Source organism: Sparus aurata, chromosome 6, assembly GCF_900880675.1.
Source record: "Sparus aurata chromosome 6, fSpaAur1.1, whole genome shotgun sequence".
NCBI classification, from domain to species: Eukaryota; Metazoa; Chordata; class Actinopteri; order Spariformes; family Sparidae; genus Sparus; species Sparus aurata.
The window spans coordinates 22303722-22321807 of record NC_044192.1 but is presented as its reverse complement, the minus strand read 5'-3'; the positions used below and the strand labels follow the sequence as shown (position 1 = coordinate 22321807).

The following is an 18086-nucleotide window of genomic DNA, read 5'->3' as shown; positions in this document are numbered from 1 at the left end:
CTGTGACAGGAAATCGACACTGACCATGACTGTCACTGTACTGTCAGTCAGTTGTGCTGAATAAAAAAACACATGCCAGGTTTAAATTGGATTAAATCAACACTTCAAACATTCGAGGTGTTTTCTTTTCAGATAACTCGTTCACATTCAGATGCATGAAACGATCCTGTGCAAACAAACACTAAGTGTTAGACACGACTGTTTAAAAATAAATCTTTATTCTCATACATCAGGCTTAGCAATAAAATATTCACTCAATAAACCAGTGTGTTCTTTGTTTGGTTGTGTACGTTACACAAGGATTCTGATATCCGACTGAAATTGCATTGACAGGCTAACAAAATAAAACCATCACACACACAAAAGCATGCACACATACATTTAGCTCCACTCAAACCAGCCCCACCCTTCAACTGCACCTATATTAAACTGAGAATTACATTAAAAGAAGTCTAGTGTCATCTGGTGTCATGAACGGATAATGTTGTATTTGACCACAGAGTAACCAGCCATATTCAGTGTGACAAACTGATGTGCCCAATATTCTTGAACCCTTTATACTGACATTAAACACTGTTAAGGCACTGTAAGTTTGGTTTGATAGTTCCATGTGGTCTGAAGCTTACAACACAATGTATATATACACACACGCGCACACACACACGCACAACAGTTGAAGTGATTAGAAGACAAAAAAAAAAGTAAATTCCATACAAGCGGAATCATAAACACTTATCTAAGGCTGAATATTTTATCCCCCAATCCTGAAAATCTGTAATTCTTTATCTTCACCCATCTGTCGATTATTTTCATTTGCAAACACCACGGACAATTCAGATGCAATTGGACAACACAATAATGAATCACATTTAAGCACAAGTTGAGCATTTCTGTGCAATACCTTCCAATTTCTTATTTGTAATGATTCATATCCTTGAGTTTAAAAGGATAGCGCATTTCAATTCACACCACTACAACTGCAGGCGTGTTCTTCTCATTTTTGAGTGCCTGTATAGACGGTTATAGAATCCAACTGTTAATAACCAAAGTATCCTTTATATGAGCCTACACAATTTACAAATACAACAAACACTGAAAACCACAAAAAGAATGTTACAAATGAATAGAAAATTAATCTCGGCTACAGCAGGAAAAGTAGTAACAACCCAGATCAAAAATTAATCTGTATATACACAGATGAGATGCACAAGCAAGAAAAGCTACTATGATAGACATTAATAATATCAAGTTTGAAAGTGGTCTTATGCCAAAAGGACATTTGTCTGAAGACTTCTGTGACTCTAATCAAAGCAGATGATGAGCTAAGACATTGTCCATCGCTTAAACTACGGCAAAACTATTGTGAAGAGGCAACAAACTTCTACTGCTGAGGAAAATCCAATCCTGCTCCCTCAAACCATCCAATATGTTTTAGCAATTCATGCGCAGATACTAGTTACCAATGAAGCCAATGTGTCCAAGATCTAAGATGCTACTCTAAAAGCGTTACACAGAACTACTCATATCCTACACCACCGTGATTAATAGGTGATCCTCTGAATCTGACCTACTACTTTTAACCAGTCCCAGTTAAAATTGTGGGACCAAATTATTCTTACATAATGCAATCGTCTAAATACATGTGCCTTAGTACTCACTAGCATCTTTTGTGGAACAGGATTCTATAACCATGAACATTTCTTCAAACATTGCTACTCATCAACAAAATCCAATCCTTCTGTACTTAATCACACATTCCACTGTTTCTATGATTCTGCCATGGATTCAACATCACCCATTCACAAATAATCATATTACCTTGATTTCAATGTTAAGCAAATTTGATCAAAACGAAGAAGCTCATGATAAACCACATTCCAACCATAACCAGTCAGAAATCAAATGTGCCTTACTGTCATCTTGGACAATGACAGCACTCACTAAATACTAGAATACCTTATATTTGAAATAACATAATCTCCTTCTCAGTTTCTCCTTCTCAAAACACATATACATAGTTTATATATACACATACACACACGCACACACATACAAACAAGCTACAGATTTAGCCTGTTAATGAGGCATCTTTGATTACATGGTGATTTTCTTTTTTTTTTTTTTTTTTAAAGGTATGTTTCATCACCCAATAAATGTCTGCAGCTCTGTCAGCAGACTATATGCATTTTCTTAAAAGGAATATATCCTTAGTCTTTCCTAATAATTTCAGATCTGAACCAATATTAAGAGATTATGTGACAAAGTCAAATGAAATATATTCATCTCTCTATTTACATATATTATATATTTACATATATATTCTTATTATTTTAGTTCATGTTTTATAGGTTCCTTTTTTTGCGTTATTTTGGTGACCTTGGGGGAATGTTCTGTTCTTTGCCACTGCGTCTGGCTCCTCGCTGTGGGGAAAACGGTTTGCCAGTATTCAAGCCTCTCTGATGGTCCCGAATCTTCAGCCCTGCACCTCCAAATTTAACTTGGCCATTTGCCCCTCTGAAGGAGCGTAATGGTTGACGAGGAGGGCGAGTGTCCCCAGATTTCTCTGGTTTGTCTGTAGTGCGCTTTGAGTTGGGCCTAGGCTCCTCAACCCTGTTGACCTTGAGTTCTTGCAGGGGTTGGCTGGGTGACGATGCAGGAGGGGAGGGAGAGGTCGTCTGTGCTGGTGGTGGGTCCTTGGCCAGCCTCTGGCACACCTCTGCATAGCTGAGCTTTCTTAGGCCCTGGATAGAAATAGTAGAAATATGGACTGATTAGATAGAAATAATACTGTAATAATACTGCATATTTGATACTTAAAATATAGATTTTGTGAACTATTCTTCTAATTTCAAATAACTTTTGTATCGGTATTTGTGTGACTTATTCCAATTTGCTAATTTTGCCTTGAGCTCATGGCACTCAAAATGAGGAAGAAAGCCGTACCAGCTCTGATGTTGGAGTTGGTGGAGACGAGGATGGTGCTTCTGTAGAAACAGACTCGCTGTAGGTTGAAGGGGCTTGTTCAGAGCCTGTTGGGGAGGCAGCCTGCGTGGACGAGGAGATTGCTCCCTTTGGAATGGGAGGTTCAGCTTTAATCTCTTCCTTTACTAGAGGAGAAACACTAGATAGACAAATATAAAAGATATGTTATTAACATCTATATGCTCTTTTTATTATGCATTTTTTAAAACTCAAAGTAAACTTTACCTTGAGGCTGGTAGTGCCACGGTCTGTGGTGTCGCAGGAGCAGGTTTAGCAACCGGGGTCACAGGAGCAGGTTTAGCAACGGGGGTCACAGGAGCAGGTTTAGCAACCGGGGTCACAGGGGCAGGTTTAGTAACCGGGTTCACAGAGGCAGGTTTAGCAACCGAGGTCACAAGGACAGGTTTGTTTACAGCGTCATCTGAGATGTTTGTGTGTCGGTTCTCTTTGAACTCTTGGCTCACGGACTGAAATAATTGAGGATTAAAAAAAAAAAATCATGCACAATTACACAATTAACCTAAATGCTGTCCACAAGAATCTAAAGGGTTGAAGGTATCACGGATGAAGGTATCACAGATGACCAGATATTTACCTTGTTGGGCACTTTAAGGCCACGTACAACATCAGAAAGGCGCATCTCCGGTGTAGTTTCTCCCTGTACACTGACCACTGTGCCCGGCAAAGGAGGAAAATTGGAGGCTGCCAGGTCAAAGTTTGGTGGAGGTGCTACCTTGGCTTCCATCAGAGGGATAGGCTTCTGTAATTTTTATGACAATCAAAATTAAAAGTCAAACAATATACTGCTTGCCATAAAACTACTACACCAACAGTCAACTATGGAATAAGGAGACACTCTCAGGATCTCCTTGGTCTATAGAAGTGTAAAATAATTTTGTTAGGGTAAAAAAAAAAAAATAGTGGGAAAGAGGAAAATATACTGACCGTAGTGTGTTCATCTTCTCTTTTCCTCCTCATGCCTCTGTGGATACCTCTCCTAAAATGAAACCAGATTATTACGTTAGAAATTAATTCACAACACTGTTCAATGTGCATTAGCCTGTCACACCCTGGTTGTAAATCTTCATCTAATAAACTGTTATGTTAATGAGCTGGATGACATTCACTCACCTGCCCCGTCCAGTTCCGCTCACATATCCATTTGATGGAGTGTCTTTAAAGCTGAAGGGAGACAGAGATAGTGTTGCTGAAGTGGTGCCAGGTGATGTCCCCGCTGTCTGTAGGGGCTGTGGACTCAAGGGACAAGACAGGCCATCCATCAGGGCCCCCGGAACCAAAGAAGGAGAAGGGGGCACATCCCCGTGCCTAGTGTGATTCTTAACATGGTTCCTGGGTGAAAACACCGGACACACATTTCTCACAACTGACAGTCAGTTCTACCATGACAAAGTACATTTTAATAGTTTAAGTAATTGATTATGTTAGCACAACCCTAAACAATAAGGGATGGTATACCTATAAAACCAGGGTGGGGTATGGACAGAGAGCAAGTTTGATCATCATTGATCATATGCTTTTTAAGCCTCTTAAAAGCATAGGTGACTGGCTGAGGTCTGAGTTAACTCTTGTTGTGCTTATTTAGTGTATTGATGCCATGTATCTCTAAAAGCAAGAGGTGCACAAGTATTTTCAACTGTAAATAGGTTTATATATAATTTGTTAATATGTTTTTACAATGAAAAATAACTTGGACACAAGTAAATTAAAACAAAGTTATCTAAAACAACTCTAAACTCTTCATTGAATTAATGAGATCAACTTCAGTGGCTTTATATTCAATATAATAATTGCAAGAGCATTTTTGATTTGTTTAAAATTATTTAAAGAACAAATAATATTGTACATGCGGTGTGTCTTTCTGCAATTTAAATAGATGCTGTGAGCGAGAAAGAGGCAAATAATTTTCCTAAATAAATGTGTTTAAAAAGTTGCATATTTCAAGAAAGACAGTTCATTATGACTGGACAGCATTGCTATCAAAGAGAGTTATCATGTCATCATGACTTGCACCTACCGGTTCCTGTTCATGTGTCGATTGGTGTTTAAGTTTCCATCAAAGTTTCCCGTACTGTTGTAACCATTCACGAATCCACCATTTGGGAAAGGTGCCTAGGTATCACAAAGGGCAGCCTTAAATCAAATTAAGACACCTTCAGAAAAACCTGAACAATAAAATCTGAGTATGGACTGAGACAGCTGTGACACCGTTTCAACCAAGTTGACTCAATTTAATTTTAACAGTTAAATTATAAATTCTTCTGGATAGAAGAATGTATACATTTCTATTTTAAAAGAGACAATTGGAACAATATATTCAGGTTCTCACCAGTGGCGTTTCAAAGTAAGGCACGACTGAAGGGTTCCAGGATGGAGACACCACAGGGTATACAGGGTACTGCTGCTGAGGGCTGTACACCTGCTGCATGTAGACCGCAGAGCCATACTGAGCCTGTGGTTGAGCCTGTTGACTATACACACTAGAGTCCATGCTGTGGAAGCCGTTCTTGCCAAAGAACGTGTTTATGGCCTTAATGCGGGCCTGGAGGGAGAGAAAGAGAGAGAAGAGAATCAGGCATACATGTTAGAGGTACCGATGTGACCTCTACTGTATCTATGATGAGTAGTATTGCAGTTCTGTCTTTTGTCCTTTAGACCCCTCAGATCTCAAATACAGTCATTAGGTCATAAAACACTGCACTGACTAGGGGAAAGAAGAAGGAAGGGAGGGATAGGGAACAAGGGAGGGAGAGGGAACAAGGGAGGGAGAGGGAACAAGGGATGGTGAAGAAATGGGGGGAGAGGGAGAGTTAAGGAAGATTAGGATGAGGGAGAGGAGAGGGAGAGTGTAGAAGCAGAGATACAATAGATTGACAGAGAACTACAGATGAAGAGTTCCACCCAGCCAGCCACAGTGCCTATAGATCCTTCCAAGCGCGATACTGATCATCACTGGGGCTTAGACGGAAATGTTACATCACAGCCTCATTTGTTTTATCAGGGAGAATAATGGCACACAAGGTCAAATAAAATTCCAGCTGAAAACGGTGCTACATACCTGAAATGCAAAAGGTAAATGTCACATTGTGATAATAAAAGTTTATCCACTGTCTGGAGATACGGTACGCAGCGATTCTGACACACACCTCCATGCTTATCAAGTCTATGTACACACAAATCCCAAGGTTACTTCTGAGACTAGGGCTTAGCCAAAGGGCAGAGCCTTGAGAGCAGTGACGTGACAGCCGACACCACAACAAGTCTTGTGTAACATAATGGTCACTGGGTTCAATACTGCTGTCTAAATTAGAACCAGAAGGAGCAGTGATCTTGCCTGAGATAAAAACTTAACGTAGTAACGTCTTAGTTGCTGACTAATAATGTAAACACTGGTTATGCATTTTAAAACTCACCATGATTGGTTTTCCCTGGAACGTTTTCACTTCCTCTCTTAGGTATCTAAAAGCCTGAGGACAGGAAAAAAAGAAAAGAACTAAATATTCACAATACAGTGAAATGTGTGTTGTTCCTTCTCTAACCTCCCCTCTCATTCCAAGAGCAGCTGCGAAAATGTCAGTGTTTATAACTGAAAACTTGTCACTTGCACGAACTGATCTGAATACGTACCTGTTGTGCATCCATATCTGACTGAAATGTAATGTACCAATTGCTGTTGTGTGCAAACTCAGCACTCAACGCTTTTGGACAGTTTTCACTCTTAAAAAGAGCCTCCACTTCCTGTGAAAAAGATGCAAGGCATACATTCAACATTACTTACAACACTGGACTAGAACATAGTTTCCCCACCCAGCAGGCTCTGTAATAACAAGCTATCAATGATATATTCCCTTTACGACAAATTAATCCACAAAGTAAATTTCAACATTAAAATGCAGTGGAGCTGATACTGTGTCATCATCTATAACTGACTTGTTGGCTTTGTCCAATCACAGATTAGGCAAGCGCAAGCATGTGGCAACACCTCCTCTGTAGGACTGTACAGAGAGACAGGTGGGTGTTGTGTGAGGATTATGCTTAGTATGCCCTATAAAATGTTCTTTACCTCAACTGGTGTAGTCTCTGGCACCTCTCTCAGAATAATGATGCAGCGACTGTGGTTTGGCCGAACCCTCTCTCCACTTTCATCTACTTGCACCATGGGAGAGGCTGTAACAAAAGACACAAAGGAAATACAGGTTTTTTTCACCACTTAGAAGTAACTTAATGGCCCAATTCGCCTACATATTGTGCTATTGTCACTCTCACTCTCTCTGGCATAGATCTGCAACCTTTTATTTGTAGGTTTTTTTTTTATAGTAACTATAAGCACTGAATGGCAGTGCAAATTCTGCCAAGCTTTCTCAGTGTCCTTATCAACACAACCAAACCCTGTTTCAGGAGAACTATGATAAAAAACAGACATGCATAGCAAACAGTTATTGGCTGTAAGCTACACACCCTTCAGAGTTTTTCTCCCTGGGAAAATGGTTAACAGAAACAGGCTGTGGTGGAAACTTAAGCACCAACACACATTTCATACATTTAGATTTAACGGTTACTGATAAATGGAGGGTCCTGACATATCTCTGTGTCTCTGTTCTGAAAAGTTTATCATCAGGTGAGTGTTCTAAACAAAAGCAACAATAAAATATTTTAAATATGTGACTTTTGCAGTTTGAAATAATCATTCATTGGTTCAGTTTCTTATACTCCAACTTAAAGTAGTCACTTATTCAACTGGGACAGGGAACCTGCCTAAGTAACTGATATATAAAGCGTAAAACATCTAATTTATTTTAACTTCAAAGATACTGTCTGCAAACTGAAGTTTCAGAGAATTGTTGCGCATTTCTCAGAAATACAGGGAGAACAGCAGAACTGGTACCTCTCAGTACATCCAGAATGAGGTCCATGTCTGTGGTTAGGGCTTTGATGTCCTCCATGCAAGCAATGGTCCAGATGGGGACAAACTGATCACTGTCCATCTGGGATATCAGGTACAGGTCCTTTGATAAGTTCTCTCTGCAAACACCAAAAATAACATTAGACTAAAAACATAATTCATAATGTCTTTGCTCTATATATATATTCTACTCAATAAGAACTCTGATGGAAAACAAGAATTCATCAATTCTTCTGTTTATCTTACATGAAATGCTTCAGATGTTCATGGTTGAACTCAAAATCCTTCCAATATATAAAATACCTAGATTCACTTTCACCTGGTAGGAAAATCCTGATAGCATAGAATATAAACACCTTGGTTTAGACTAAGTTTTTAATTAATTGAATCATGGTTGGCACTCAGGTATATTCAAGAGAAGAAAGTGAAACATTTCCAAAATAACATGGCCAACTTGAATTAGGCTGCAGCGACTCATACCTGTAAATTAGAATATGCTACACTGAGAAAAAAGCTGGTTGCATGCAGTTATAAAACAAACTCCAAGTTGATTCAGTTATTCATTGCTGATGTTCTAGTAACTGTATAAACACATACACACACCCAACTTGTGCAATAAAATATATAAGTGCAAAAGTCTGTTAAGAAATCCATCCAAAAAAGGTTTTTAAGTTTAACGTCTTAAAAGAAACTTGTGGGAAGAGGAGTTAACACTGGACACAGTTGTAATTTGTGGTATAAAAAGGACTTTGTACATTTGTACACTACTCACCTAGAAAAGCAGAACTCAAGCAGTTTCTTCAAAGACTCTCTCAGGCTCTCCTCAGACATTGGTTGTTCCTTAGAAACATCCCCCTCTATAGCCGACTCAAATTGCTGGTCAAAGACTAAATAGCTCAAGTCAGGGTGGTCAGTGCCATTCACAATGCCCTCTGTGGGTACTGGGGCAAAGTCAGCAGTGCTGTCAGGATACTCCGCGTTGAATCCTTTCCCCCCTGAGGAGGGAACGTCTACATTGCCTAAGACACAGGAGGCAAGCAGAAACAAAACGGTTGTGAAATAACATCACCTATTGCTCTAAACAAGCTTTATCATGCCCCGTCTTTGCTGTACAATTCTGAGGACAAGAGTTACAACTTCCTCAAAGACTGCATCTAGCTTTAATTGTCTTAGTATGTCTCAATAAATACTATACATGTCAGTTCATCCACACACATTAGTGCTGTGCCGGTGCAAGAGCAAAAGGAGTTTGGTTTTTCATCAAAAATAAAATGCACAATGACAAGATGGAGATAAACTAAAGAGTAGAAAACATTCTCTGTGCAAACTGAATAAGCTCATACCATCAGTCAACTCAGCAGGAGGAGGGTGGGTCAGCAGCCAAGCAGAATCCTCTGTCCCTTCTGGGATGTCATTCTGGTGGGCAGGAATTTCCTGCCACACTTTAGCGTTGGGGTTCAAACCTGCTCCCTTTGTGGTAACCTGCATGATTATGAAAAGAACACACAGTGAGTTAGAGACAACTGCTTAGGGTGAACACCTTATAGGGAGTGCTGCATGTTAGAGGAAACACAATGGTGAAGTTAGAACAGGAAAGCCATGTTCTGCTCATCATCTTGTTATGAAACTGTGAGACTGTAAATTATTTAAAAAAAAATGTAAGGTGTAGAGTTACATGACCTGCAACGGATTTCGGACAGGCGTAAGTCAAAAGTCCTCAAAAGAAATTGGTATTAAAGACTGTTTTTAGTTTCCAGAAGTGGAGCCAGGTCTGGGAGGTTAAACTTGTGGAATTATGGAGAAACAACAAGTGTCTGTTGGACATTTTAAACGATTTATACACCCTTCAAAGTTTTATCTCTGGGAAAATGGTTAGCAAAAAAAGAAAAACTGTGGTGGAAACATCATTCTGTGGGAATCACACATCTCAGTTTATTAGGTGATTGCTCAAAAAAAAGCCTAACATATTTTATATGTATGCGACTTTTGCCGTTTGAAGTAATTGTTCTGTGGTTCAATTTATTATGCTCCCAGTTTTTGTCTGTTGCACAATTTAAACGTTTTTTAATATCCTGTGTACAGAGGTGTCTGATGTATAAACTACTTTTCGGCAAATAGACTGTCCTTGCTTAGACCTACTACTACATTGAACAAATCATCTAATAACACTGCAACCGGCTTCCTAAGAAATTCCAACTCAAGCGCATGCTTTCCAGGCAACAGGCAAATTAAAGTCTAGAGTCTTGAACATGATGTTAATTAATCATCAGGCACTCAAAACACAACAGAACTCTATAAAAACCTGGCAAATTCCCCAAACAACATGTAATATTAATCACACGTTTATAGAAAAAAAAAAAACATATACACAGGAAAAGACAGATGGGACAAGAGGGGAAAATCAGCATGTAGTAAAAGCTGGTGAATAGGCTTCTATTTTAAGATATTGCAATACCTCAAAATATGTCTTAAGCTCCACACAACATTCCGAACTGACTCCCTTAATCTAATAAATCATAGCCATTCCAATGAATGAAGGTAATTCACCCGAGATCCTGTAATCCTGCTTTCCATCTTTGCAAGCCGTCAGCTCCTCACTCACAAACAAACCATGTGAGTGTGAGTTCTCATTGGCCTCCTCGTCGCTCTAACCCCGCCCCTCAAACAGTCACATGTAGCCATACATGGCGCAAATACGCCTGAGCCTCCAGCATGACTTCAACAAGCCTTTCTGACCTGTCATCCATTGAATAAAGCGCCAGCGTGGTTCAGCCATTGTTGTTAAACCAGTATTTGAATGGACATTGCACAGCCTTACAACCCAGCTAGTCTGCTATGCGAAATGTGATTACATTTCAGGAGCTGTAGGTTTGTAGCAAGCCGAAATAGCGTGACTTTGAGGGTCGGGCAGAGAGAGCACATGGTGCCGATGTGCCCAGGCAACTTCAAACAGACGACGACGTTTGTTTCTCTTCGAGTCCTATTAAATACAGCTGATTGTACATACATTGTGGTTAATTCATCACCGACTCATCCACGCATCGATTGTTTAAAATTGACGTCCGAGCAGCGTATAGTCGTGACCTTTATCACGGAACTCTTTGATAGCCATTTGGCTACAGTTGTGTAACAGCTAACATTTAACACATCACGTGTTGTGGTTGCTACACATGCAACTTAAGGAGATTAAATAATAGTGTTTAGGGGTTTAGTGCAATTTATAATGACGCGTTATATCACATCCAATACAAAATGTTCTAAAAATACATGTTAGTAGCATAGCTTAGATTTGTTTAATGTTTCGCCGTCAACCATATTTTGCCCGGCGACACCGTAAATACCTGCCTTTAGCTAACTAGCTAAAGTTTATTAGCAGACCAGTGAGAACCGGCTTTTTTGACCTAAGCTAATATTTTTGGCTGGTTGACAATAACTCGCCATTAACTGTCCGTGTAAATGGTAAAGTCAACAGTGAATTGGAGCATGGACGCCGACAAAATAACTACAGTGTAAAGTTACAACCGGAGAGTCGACCCGAGGACAACATGAGTCAAACAGGAGGAAGGACGCAAACAGGTTGTCGCATGTTAGCTAGCGTGCCCCCTTTTTTTCCAGGCCCAAAACTCACCATGCTGCTCTGATCCTCGCCTTCTTGAGATGTCCTCCTCAGCTCCGGGAGATTTATTTCCCCTGTTGTTGTTGGTTTTTTAATCCTCCAGCCAAGTATTTGAACTCTTAATTATTATCCGCACGTATTTCGAGTCGGACCGTCGTCGCTTTCACGTCCTCACTAAGTTACCGTCTCCCCGGTAACGCTGTTCACACGGTCGAACGTGCTCCCGTCGTAACGGAGCGACCACAACTTTCAAGCTGCTAAATGAAAACACGAAAGGACTGTTTCGCTGTTTATTTACTGAAATGCGTATCCCATTTGACAATATAAATGTTCCTCCGCTCAGTTCGTCATCCCGCAGTCCAGCCTCGAGTCACCGTTCATCCAGCATGTGACAGCTGCGTCCTCTGTCTGCCACCGTCCGTCCCAACAGGCTGCTGCTGCTGCTGCTGCACTCCGCCTCCACCTCCGGCTACCTCCCCGGCAACAGCAATGCTAACACCGCAGCGTAGCAACGACTGGCTGTGACCTCTCCAAGGGGACAGGGCGGCAACGAGAGTTCTGATCTTATAATAACTACGAGAGCGACACGAAGCTAATTTATGTTATAACTTTGGCTTGCGTTTCACCTGACATCGCAAACACGACTGTATCAGTCTTACTGGCCGCACACTAGCTACTCGTTATCACCGCCGGGCAGAGTAGATAGGAGGTGACCCTGAGCAAACTTTGGAACTGATAGGGGCGAAGTTCCGTCCTGCATCAGCAGCTTATGTTCACCTCCTATTTAAAGAGTTTCAAGTGATACAAGAAAACAAATAACAGAGTTGAAATACGTAAATGTCATTACAAAGTTTCCTCTTCATTTAAAGCACTACACACAATGAACAGTGTGCAGTCGCCAATTGCTGATGTTAACAAATTGTTTACAAAATTAAAATTGTAGTTGTAAAAACAGACCACACACACTTACTAGATGGTGGAAAGATTTTTAACGATTGGGTCCATTATATGTAATTACATGTCAAAAAACTCACTTCTAGAAAGTGTAATTTAAGTATTGCCTAAAGATGCATGACAGTTCGGTTTCAATCCTGAACCCTATACAAAGAAAGAACTAATGCACGTGTGGATTAAACTTTTAATGGTCAAATATTGGCACAGTTGTCAGATTATCTATCATATTATTTATTTTTCACAGGATCTTCTACACATTAAGAGCTCCTCTACAGTCTGCCATCATCACAGCTGATTTCACTTGTGGCTCATGGGACCCCCTTCAGTCTCGTGACGTCATGCAATGCCTAGCATGGATGCTGCATTCACGTGCTCCTCGGACGCTCCCGCTTTCCTAGTTGGGAAGCAGTAGTGATGGGAATTCCGGCTCTCCGGTCGGTTCTTATGGCTCGGCTCACTAAAAAGAGCCGGCTCTTTCGGCTCCCAAGTGGCTCCTCAGATGTTTTTGTTGCTTTAATTAATTTATTACCAAAAACAATTAAACATGGTGTGTAAAATGAATTACTAATGTACAAAACATACATTATGTAAAATGTTTATCATTTATATGGCATAGTATACTCAACATGGAACAGAGTGCTACAAAAAATATATTTTAAAGTACACAAACTGTGTCATAGAGTTCTGGGTTGTAGGTCTAGGTGGTTGTGGTGGTGTACTGCAGACATGATGGACACTTGCAGCAGCAGCAGCAACAGTTGCAGTAGAAAAACCGGCACATTCATTAGCAGCAGGTTCACTTGCTTGTCTTTTTTCTTCCAACTGCACTGATGGATTTACAGTTCTAATGTGCCTGTGCAGGTTATTTGTAGAGCCTGCTGCATGACATTGTAACCTTCAATACTCCACACTCAGTTTTACTGCGTTTCCTGCAGTCACTCATTTTCTCACCTTTCCAGCGTGTTGTCTCTGTAGTTCTCTCTCTAAGCCCCGCCTCTCCTGCTCAGTGCGGACACACAGACGGCACCACACATCGTGTAGTTGACCAATCACGTGCGGCTTGAACAGAAAAAAAAAGAGGAAAAAAAAACAAAAAAAAAAACCTAGAACTGCAAGCAGTTATGAACGGGGGCCAAGCCCTCCCTCGCGACTAGGACCCCGCACACCGCAGAGCCCACAGAAGTTGGCCCCAAAGGATGACGTCTAGGGGCAAAAGTGAGGACACAGGCCAACGTCTGAGCCGTGGTATTTGCTGTAATGGGAAGTGCACCCAAAGTGCAAAAGGCTGAATGTGTGCCGATTTGGAATTATTATAATAAGCCACGCCCACATGGACCAGTCATGGACACCTTCAAGATATGGCCTCAGGATTGGCCCTACATCATACCGACCAAATTTCGTAAAAATCGGTGTAGCTGTTCAAGAGATATAAACTTCCCATATTTTTAGCGCCCACTAGTGGCCAAAATTCGGCTCAACCCTTCCCAGTGTTAATAGCATTTAGTTTGACCGAGATATCAAACAGTTTACATTTTTATAGCTATCTACAGAAATTTGTTTGTTAATAAGTTGCGCATTTTTTGACCGAGCAAAATTCTTTTGATAACTTTAGATGAGGTCCAGCTGAAGAGTGTACATGCCAAGTTTCACGCAGATCGGACAAAATCCCAAGGAGGAGTTGGAAAAAGTAGGTTTTGCATATGTGGCGATTTAGTGAACGAAATGTGCAGCAGAATTGGGCGTGTCCTATGTCAGAAAACCCAGCTCTATTCAGGGAACATATGGATATAAGGTTTGCAAATGTGTTATTTAAAATATGGAAGTTACAGGCAAAAACGCGATTGCATCCATTATAGCGCCACCTACTGGAGTACATGTGCATTGTTTAGTATGGAAGAACTGTGTGCTATTCTATCAGTACCATATAAATTTCAAAGCTCTCAGCATAATAGTTTGGCTGAGATTAATGTTTGTTGTTTATGTTGTAATAAGCCACGCCCACAGTGAGCAGTCATGACCACCTTCAAGATATGGCCTCAGGATTGGCCCTACATCATACCGACCAAATTTCGTAAAAATCGGTGAAGCCGTTCAAGAGATAAAACTTTCCATCTTTTCTTTTCAGCAGAAATTTGTTCGTGAATAATTTGCGCATTTTTTGACCAAGCAAAATTCTTTTGATAACTTTTGATCAGATCAAGCTGAAGAGTGTACGTGCCAAGTTTCACGCAGATTGGACAAAATCCCAAGGAGGAGTTCGAAAAAGTAGGTTTTCCAGTTTTTGCGGAAAAAAAACGTTCTAACCGGAAGTGGGCGTGGTCAATCGCAAAGTGCTTCAGCTCCATTCAAGGTAATCTGGGGATACAAGGTTTTTGAATGTACGACATACGGTTTGGGAGTTATAGGCAAAAACGTGTTGGCCTAGGTTATAGCGCCCCCTGCAGGCGGATATATGTAGTTTTTTGTGTCTGAGATATTCGCAGGAGTCTGGACCAACCCTCTAAATTGCACCGCCCTCCCGTGCACGGTTTAGCCTGCAGCACAACTTTTAAATAAAATAAAAATAAACATCTTTACAATTACAATAGGGTTCCTAGCACCACAGGTCCTCGGGCTTGGCCCCCTAAAAAACGGCTCCAGCTCCCAGACAGGAGCCGGCTCCGATCATTCACTTCAAAGAGCCGGCTCTAAGAGCCGTTTCATTCGCGACCGTCACATCACTAGGAAGTAGTGAGTTCATGTCGGAATGTGGGAGCAACATGAAAGACAACAAGCTGTTTGCCGTTTCATCGCTCAGAATGTTTAAACAACAAGTTTATGGCGGTTTCCAGTGCTTGAGTATCGAGAAGAGCAAAGGAAACGATACAATGACTTTAAATGCCTTTTGTAAAAGTTTATCAACCTTATGTTTACTTTTGCACAGTTATGTCTGCCCACCTTCAACAGGATCACTCTTAATAACTGAAAACATCCGTTCATATAGGCAGGGCCTTAAAACTTGTGTTGAAGAAGATGCAATTTTACAAAGTACGGTAAAAAATAAAGGTCTTGGTTCAGGACCCCACTGAGGAAAACACAACAATGAAAGACACTTAAATGTTCCTTGAATGCAAAATGACCTCTTTAATTTTGCAAATTAACAGGACACCCATTTCCATTAATTTAAAATTTACCAAGTACACACAATTGCTCTACCATGACAACAGCCTACATTTGATTTTCTGGTGTTAGTGTACAAAAAAAGCTTGAATTCACTAATATTTAACATGACTTGTGTGGATTACTGGAGAACATTACTTGTCCTATACCAGCAGATGTACATGAACCTAAAATGCCCCCCCCTCCAACCATGACGAGCTCAAGCAGGTGTTCTCATTAAGCCTTGGTGGGCCCAACCACCTGTGATGACTGTTGGCTCTGTTGTAGCTGCTGGATCTTCACGTTCATTACCTCAATTACAGCTGCAAGACAGAACACAGTGTACAAAGTCAATAGGTTTGTAATATGTTCTCATCTAGGTGAGGTTACTGTTGACTGTCCTTGAAATACTGTACTCACTAGTATTACTTATGTGCTCATGCATATTTTCTGGCAAACAGATTTTTTGTTTTGTAGCATCTTGTATTGTAAACCAAAGAGAATGCTTTATAGACAGGACTACAATTTCTGCCCTGTTCACCCAATGTGGATGTGAACACTTAAATTGAAGTCACACATTAAAAGACACTCGTTTAATTTCAAATCCAATATAGAAGGATATAGAGCCAAAAATATATGTTTCACTGCCCAAACAGATTCCCATATTCAAAGGTTAGCATTCAACTCTGTATCCATTGTATTACTAAAAAGATAATGGGGCATTGTAGCATTAAAATGTAATGCTTTCCAAATTACAAAAATTATAAAGTGGCGAAAAAAAGTAGGAAATGCAGATTTGTATGAAAAATGTAAGCGTGCTCACCTTGTTTCATGGCATGTTTTTCCTGAAGGGCCGGCTGAATTTTCTCTATCTGCTTTGTGAGGAAGTCTATTTTGCGTTTGAAGAATGCCTTTGCATCGTCCACTTTCTACAGAGAAACACAAAGTGTAAATAAAGAACGTTTTACATCATCTCAAGAAATTATTAAGCACATTTATCATGGGCTATCAAATGTGAATGTATTTGCCTTTTCAACATAGTATCCTGTCCCAACATCCACTAGAACAGTTTCCACATCATTTAATGATCCAGGGACGTACATCTGAGAGAAAGAAAGTCAAGGACATGTAGGTATGTTTCTAAGAGACACACAACTTATTTTAAAGCACATCACACCAAACAGCAAAACATAAATTCTGTTTGATCCACAGGAAATAAAGGATACAGAGCTGGTGAGTGGCACGAGCAGTTCTTTTCCTGTATGAGGGAGGAGAGGGAGGACAACAATTAAATAACAATCCACTTTGGCTGCAAATTCAAACGTGTAGATTTCAGAAATTTCTGACATTATAAATTGAAGACATAATGTATATTTTTGAGCACAACACTGATTACAATAAGCCCTCTGAGGGGAGTATTTTTATATCATTGTGAGAGATTAACTTTTTTTTCCCATAATGGAAAAAGCACATTCATCAGGTAGCCTAATTTGTCATACCAATTTAAGAACCACGGTTGAGCTCATTGTGTTTTTGGTGATCATTCCTGTAACTTAGTTAAAGCTTTGCTAGGAAAGGGGCTCATTAAACGTTTACTCACCTTTATTGTTTTGGTTCAGGACGTTCAAACTATCTTTTGCCTCAACATACTTGGTCTGGACGACTTTGAGCTGACTTATTGAAGACGTCAAGAACTCAATCTCCTGCAGAAACATCGAAATGTAAAACAACTGAAGTCAGTGAGAGAGTCCATACACAGTGATCGAATCCACTGCTAACAACAGCGCACCTGTCAGCTGTCGGAATCCAACAAGCGAGCAGGAATATATACTTATAAGATCACGTGTCAACAGCTAACATTTCAAAAACATTAATAAATGTTGTAAAAATGCGTGAAGCCACGAGGGAGGGACAGACATCGCTAAAATGTAACACACCGGGTGACTGGTATATTTAACTCACGTTTCCACGGTTAGCATCAGGGCTAGCTAGCTACCACACCCTCGCGTTTTCGCTCAGACTGTCGCACTCATAAGGTCGATGTGAAACAACACAGCAACAACTCAAATATACTAAATACTTTGACCCGTACCTGATCAAGCTGGGTTTTCAGTCCCTCTAGCTGAGGCAGGGAGAGGTCTGTGAGATTCACCGCCATGTTGGAAGCGCGATGCAAATGACCAAATGACCCCCCTCAGCGATAGTATTTCCGGGTGATGGAGAGGGGCGGTCTTTAGTCCGAGACACCGCCCCCCTGCGGACAGGACACGAGGTGCAGCTGCGCGTCACACAATTAAAATGTGCTTCAAATGTTGTTGGGAACTAAATGCTTCTCAAAAATAACTTTTATTTCGCAATCTATATGTGTGTCAGTCAACTAAAATGGATGTGTGTGCAGAAAGGACATTGTACCTATATGGAAGTTGAGGCATGACAAAATTAAGTGTGATCCATTTGTGTCCACAATGTATGTTG

General features: G+C 40.5%; 2 protein-coding genes and 1 long non-coding RNA gene across 4 annotated transcripts; 1 reads left to right on the top strand and 2 right to left on the bottom strand.

Annotated features, from left to right (window-relative positions):
• Window positions 1–197: 197 nt before the first annotated feature.
• larp4ab (La ribonucleoprotein 4Ab) lies at window positions 198–12194 on the bottom strand. 2 transcript variants are annotated; one of them, XM_030419301.1, is made up of 15 exons: window positions 11532–12194; window positions 9247–9385; window positions 8676–8922; window positions 7886–8022; window positions 7064–7167; window positions 6628–6738; window positions 6414–6467; window positions 5330–5542; window positions 5018–5112; window positions 4114–4332; window positions 3928–3979; window positions 3578–3742; window positions 3208–3449; window positions 2944–3121; window positions 198–2741 (listed from the first exon to the last, which is right to left on the bottom strand). In XM_030419301.1, exons 1-15 carry the CDS (start codon window positions 11532–11534, stop codon window positions 2364–2366), a joined length of 2337 nt encoding a protein of 778 aa, XP_030275161.1. In that variant the 5' UTR covers window positions 11535–12194; the 3' UTR covers window positions 198–2363. The 2 variants fall into 2 exon arrangements, with proteins under 2 accessions (XP_030275161.1, XP_030275160.1); XM_030419300.1 differs by lacking the exon at window positions 11532–12194 and adding an exon at window positions 10451–10495.
• LOC115582989 (uncharacterized) lies at window positions 11340–13034 on the top strand. Its single transcript, XR_003984290.1, has 2 exons — window positions 11340–11479; window positions 12718–13034. It is a non-coding gene; the product is annotated as an uncharacterized LOC115582989 (long non-coding RNA).
• A 2538-nt stretch (window positions 13035–15572) lies between these two features.
• Window positions 15573–17837, bottom strand: pfdn5 (prefoldin 5). Its single transcript, XM_030418712.1, has 6 exons — window positions 17704–17837; window positions 17212–17314; window positions 16838–16869; window positions 16640–16714; window positions 16435–16540; window positions 15573–15934 (listed from the first exon to the last, which is right to left on the bottom strand). Exons 1-6 carry the CDS (start codon window positions 17767–17769, stop codon window positions 15849–15851), a joined length of 468 nt encoding a protein of 155 aa, XP_030274572.1. The 5' UTR covers window positions 17770–17837; the 3' UTR covers window positions 15573–15848.
• Between the last annotated feature and the right edge of the window lie 249 nt (window positions 17838–18086).

Bases quoted from the DNA above. Each gene is read 5' to 3' on its own strand.
- pfdn5 (XM_030418712.1), bottom strand. From the start codon at position 17,769: ATGGCGGTGAATCTCACAGACCTCTCCCTGCCTCAGCTAGAGGGACTG. The intron at 17,315-17,703 runs GTACGGGTCAAA...ATGTTTCTGCAG, and splicing joins TGAAAACCCAGCTTGATCAG to GAGATTGAGTTCTTGACGTC. The intron at 15,935-16,434 runs GTGAGCACGCTT...TCTGTCTTGCAG, and splicing joins AAAACATGCCATGAAACAAG to CTGTAATTGAGGTAATGAAC.
- larp4ab (XM_030419300.1), bottom strand. From the start codon at position 10,477: ATGGAAAGCAGGATTACAGGATCTCGG. The intron at 8,923-9,246 runs GTATGAGCTTAT...CCTGTGTCTTAG, and splicing joins TCCTGCTGAGTTGACTGATG to GCAATGTAGACGTTCCCTCC. The intron at 8,023-8,675 runs GTGAGTAGTGTA...TGGTGTTTGCAG, and splicing joins CTTGAGTTCTGCTTTTCTAG to AGAGAACTTATCAAAGGACC.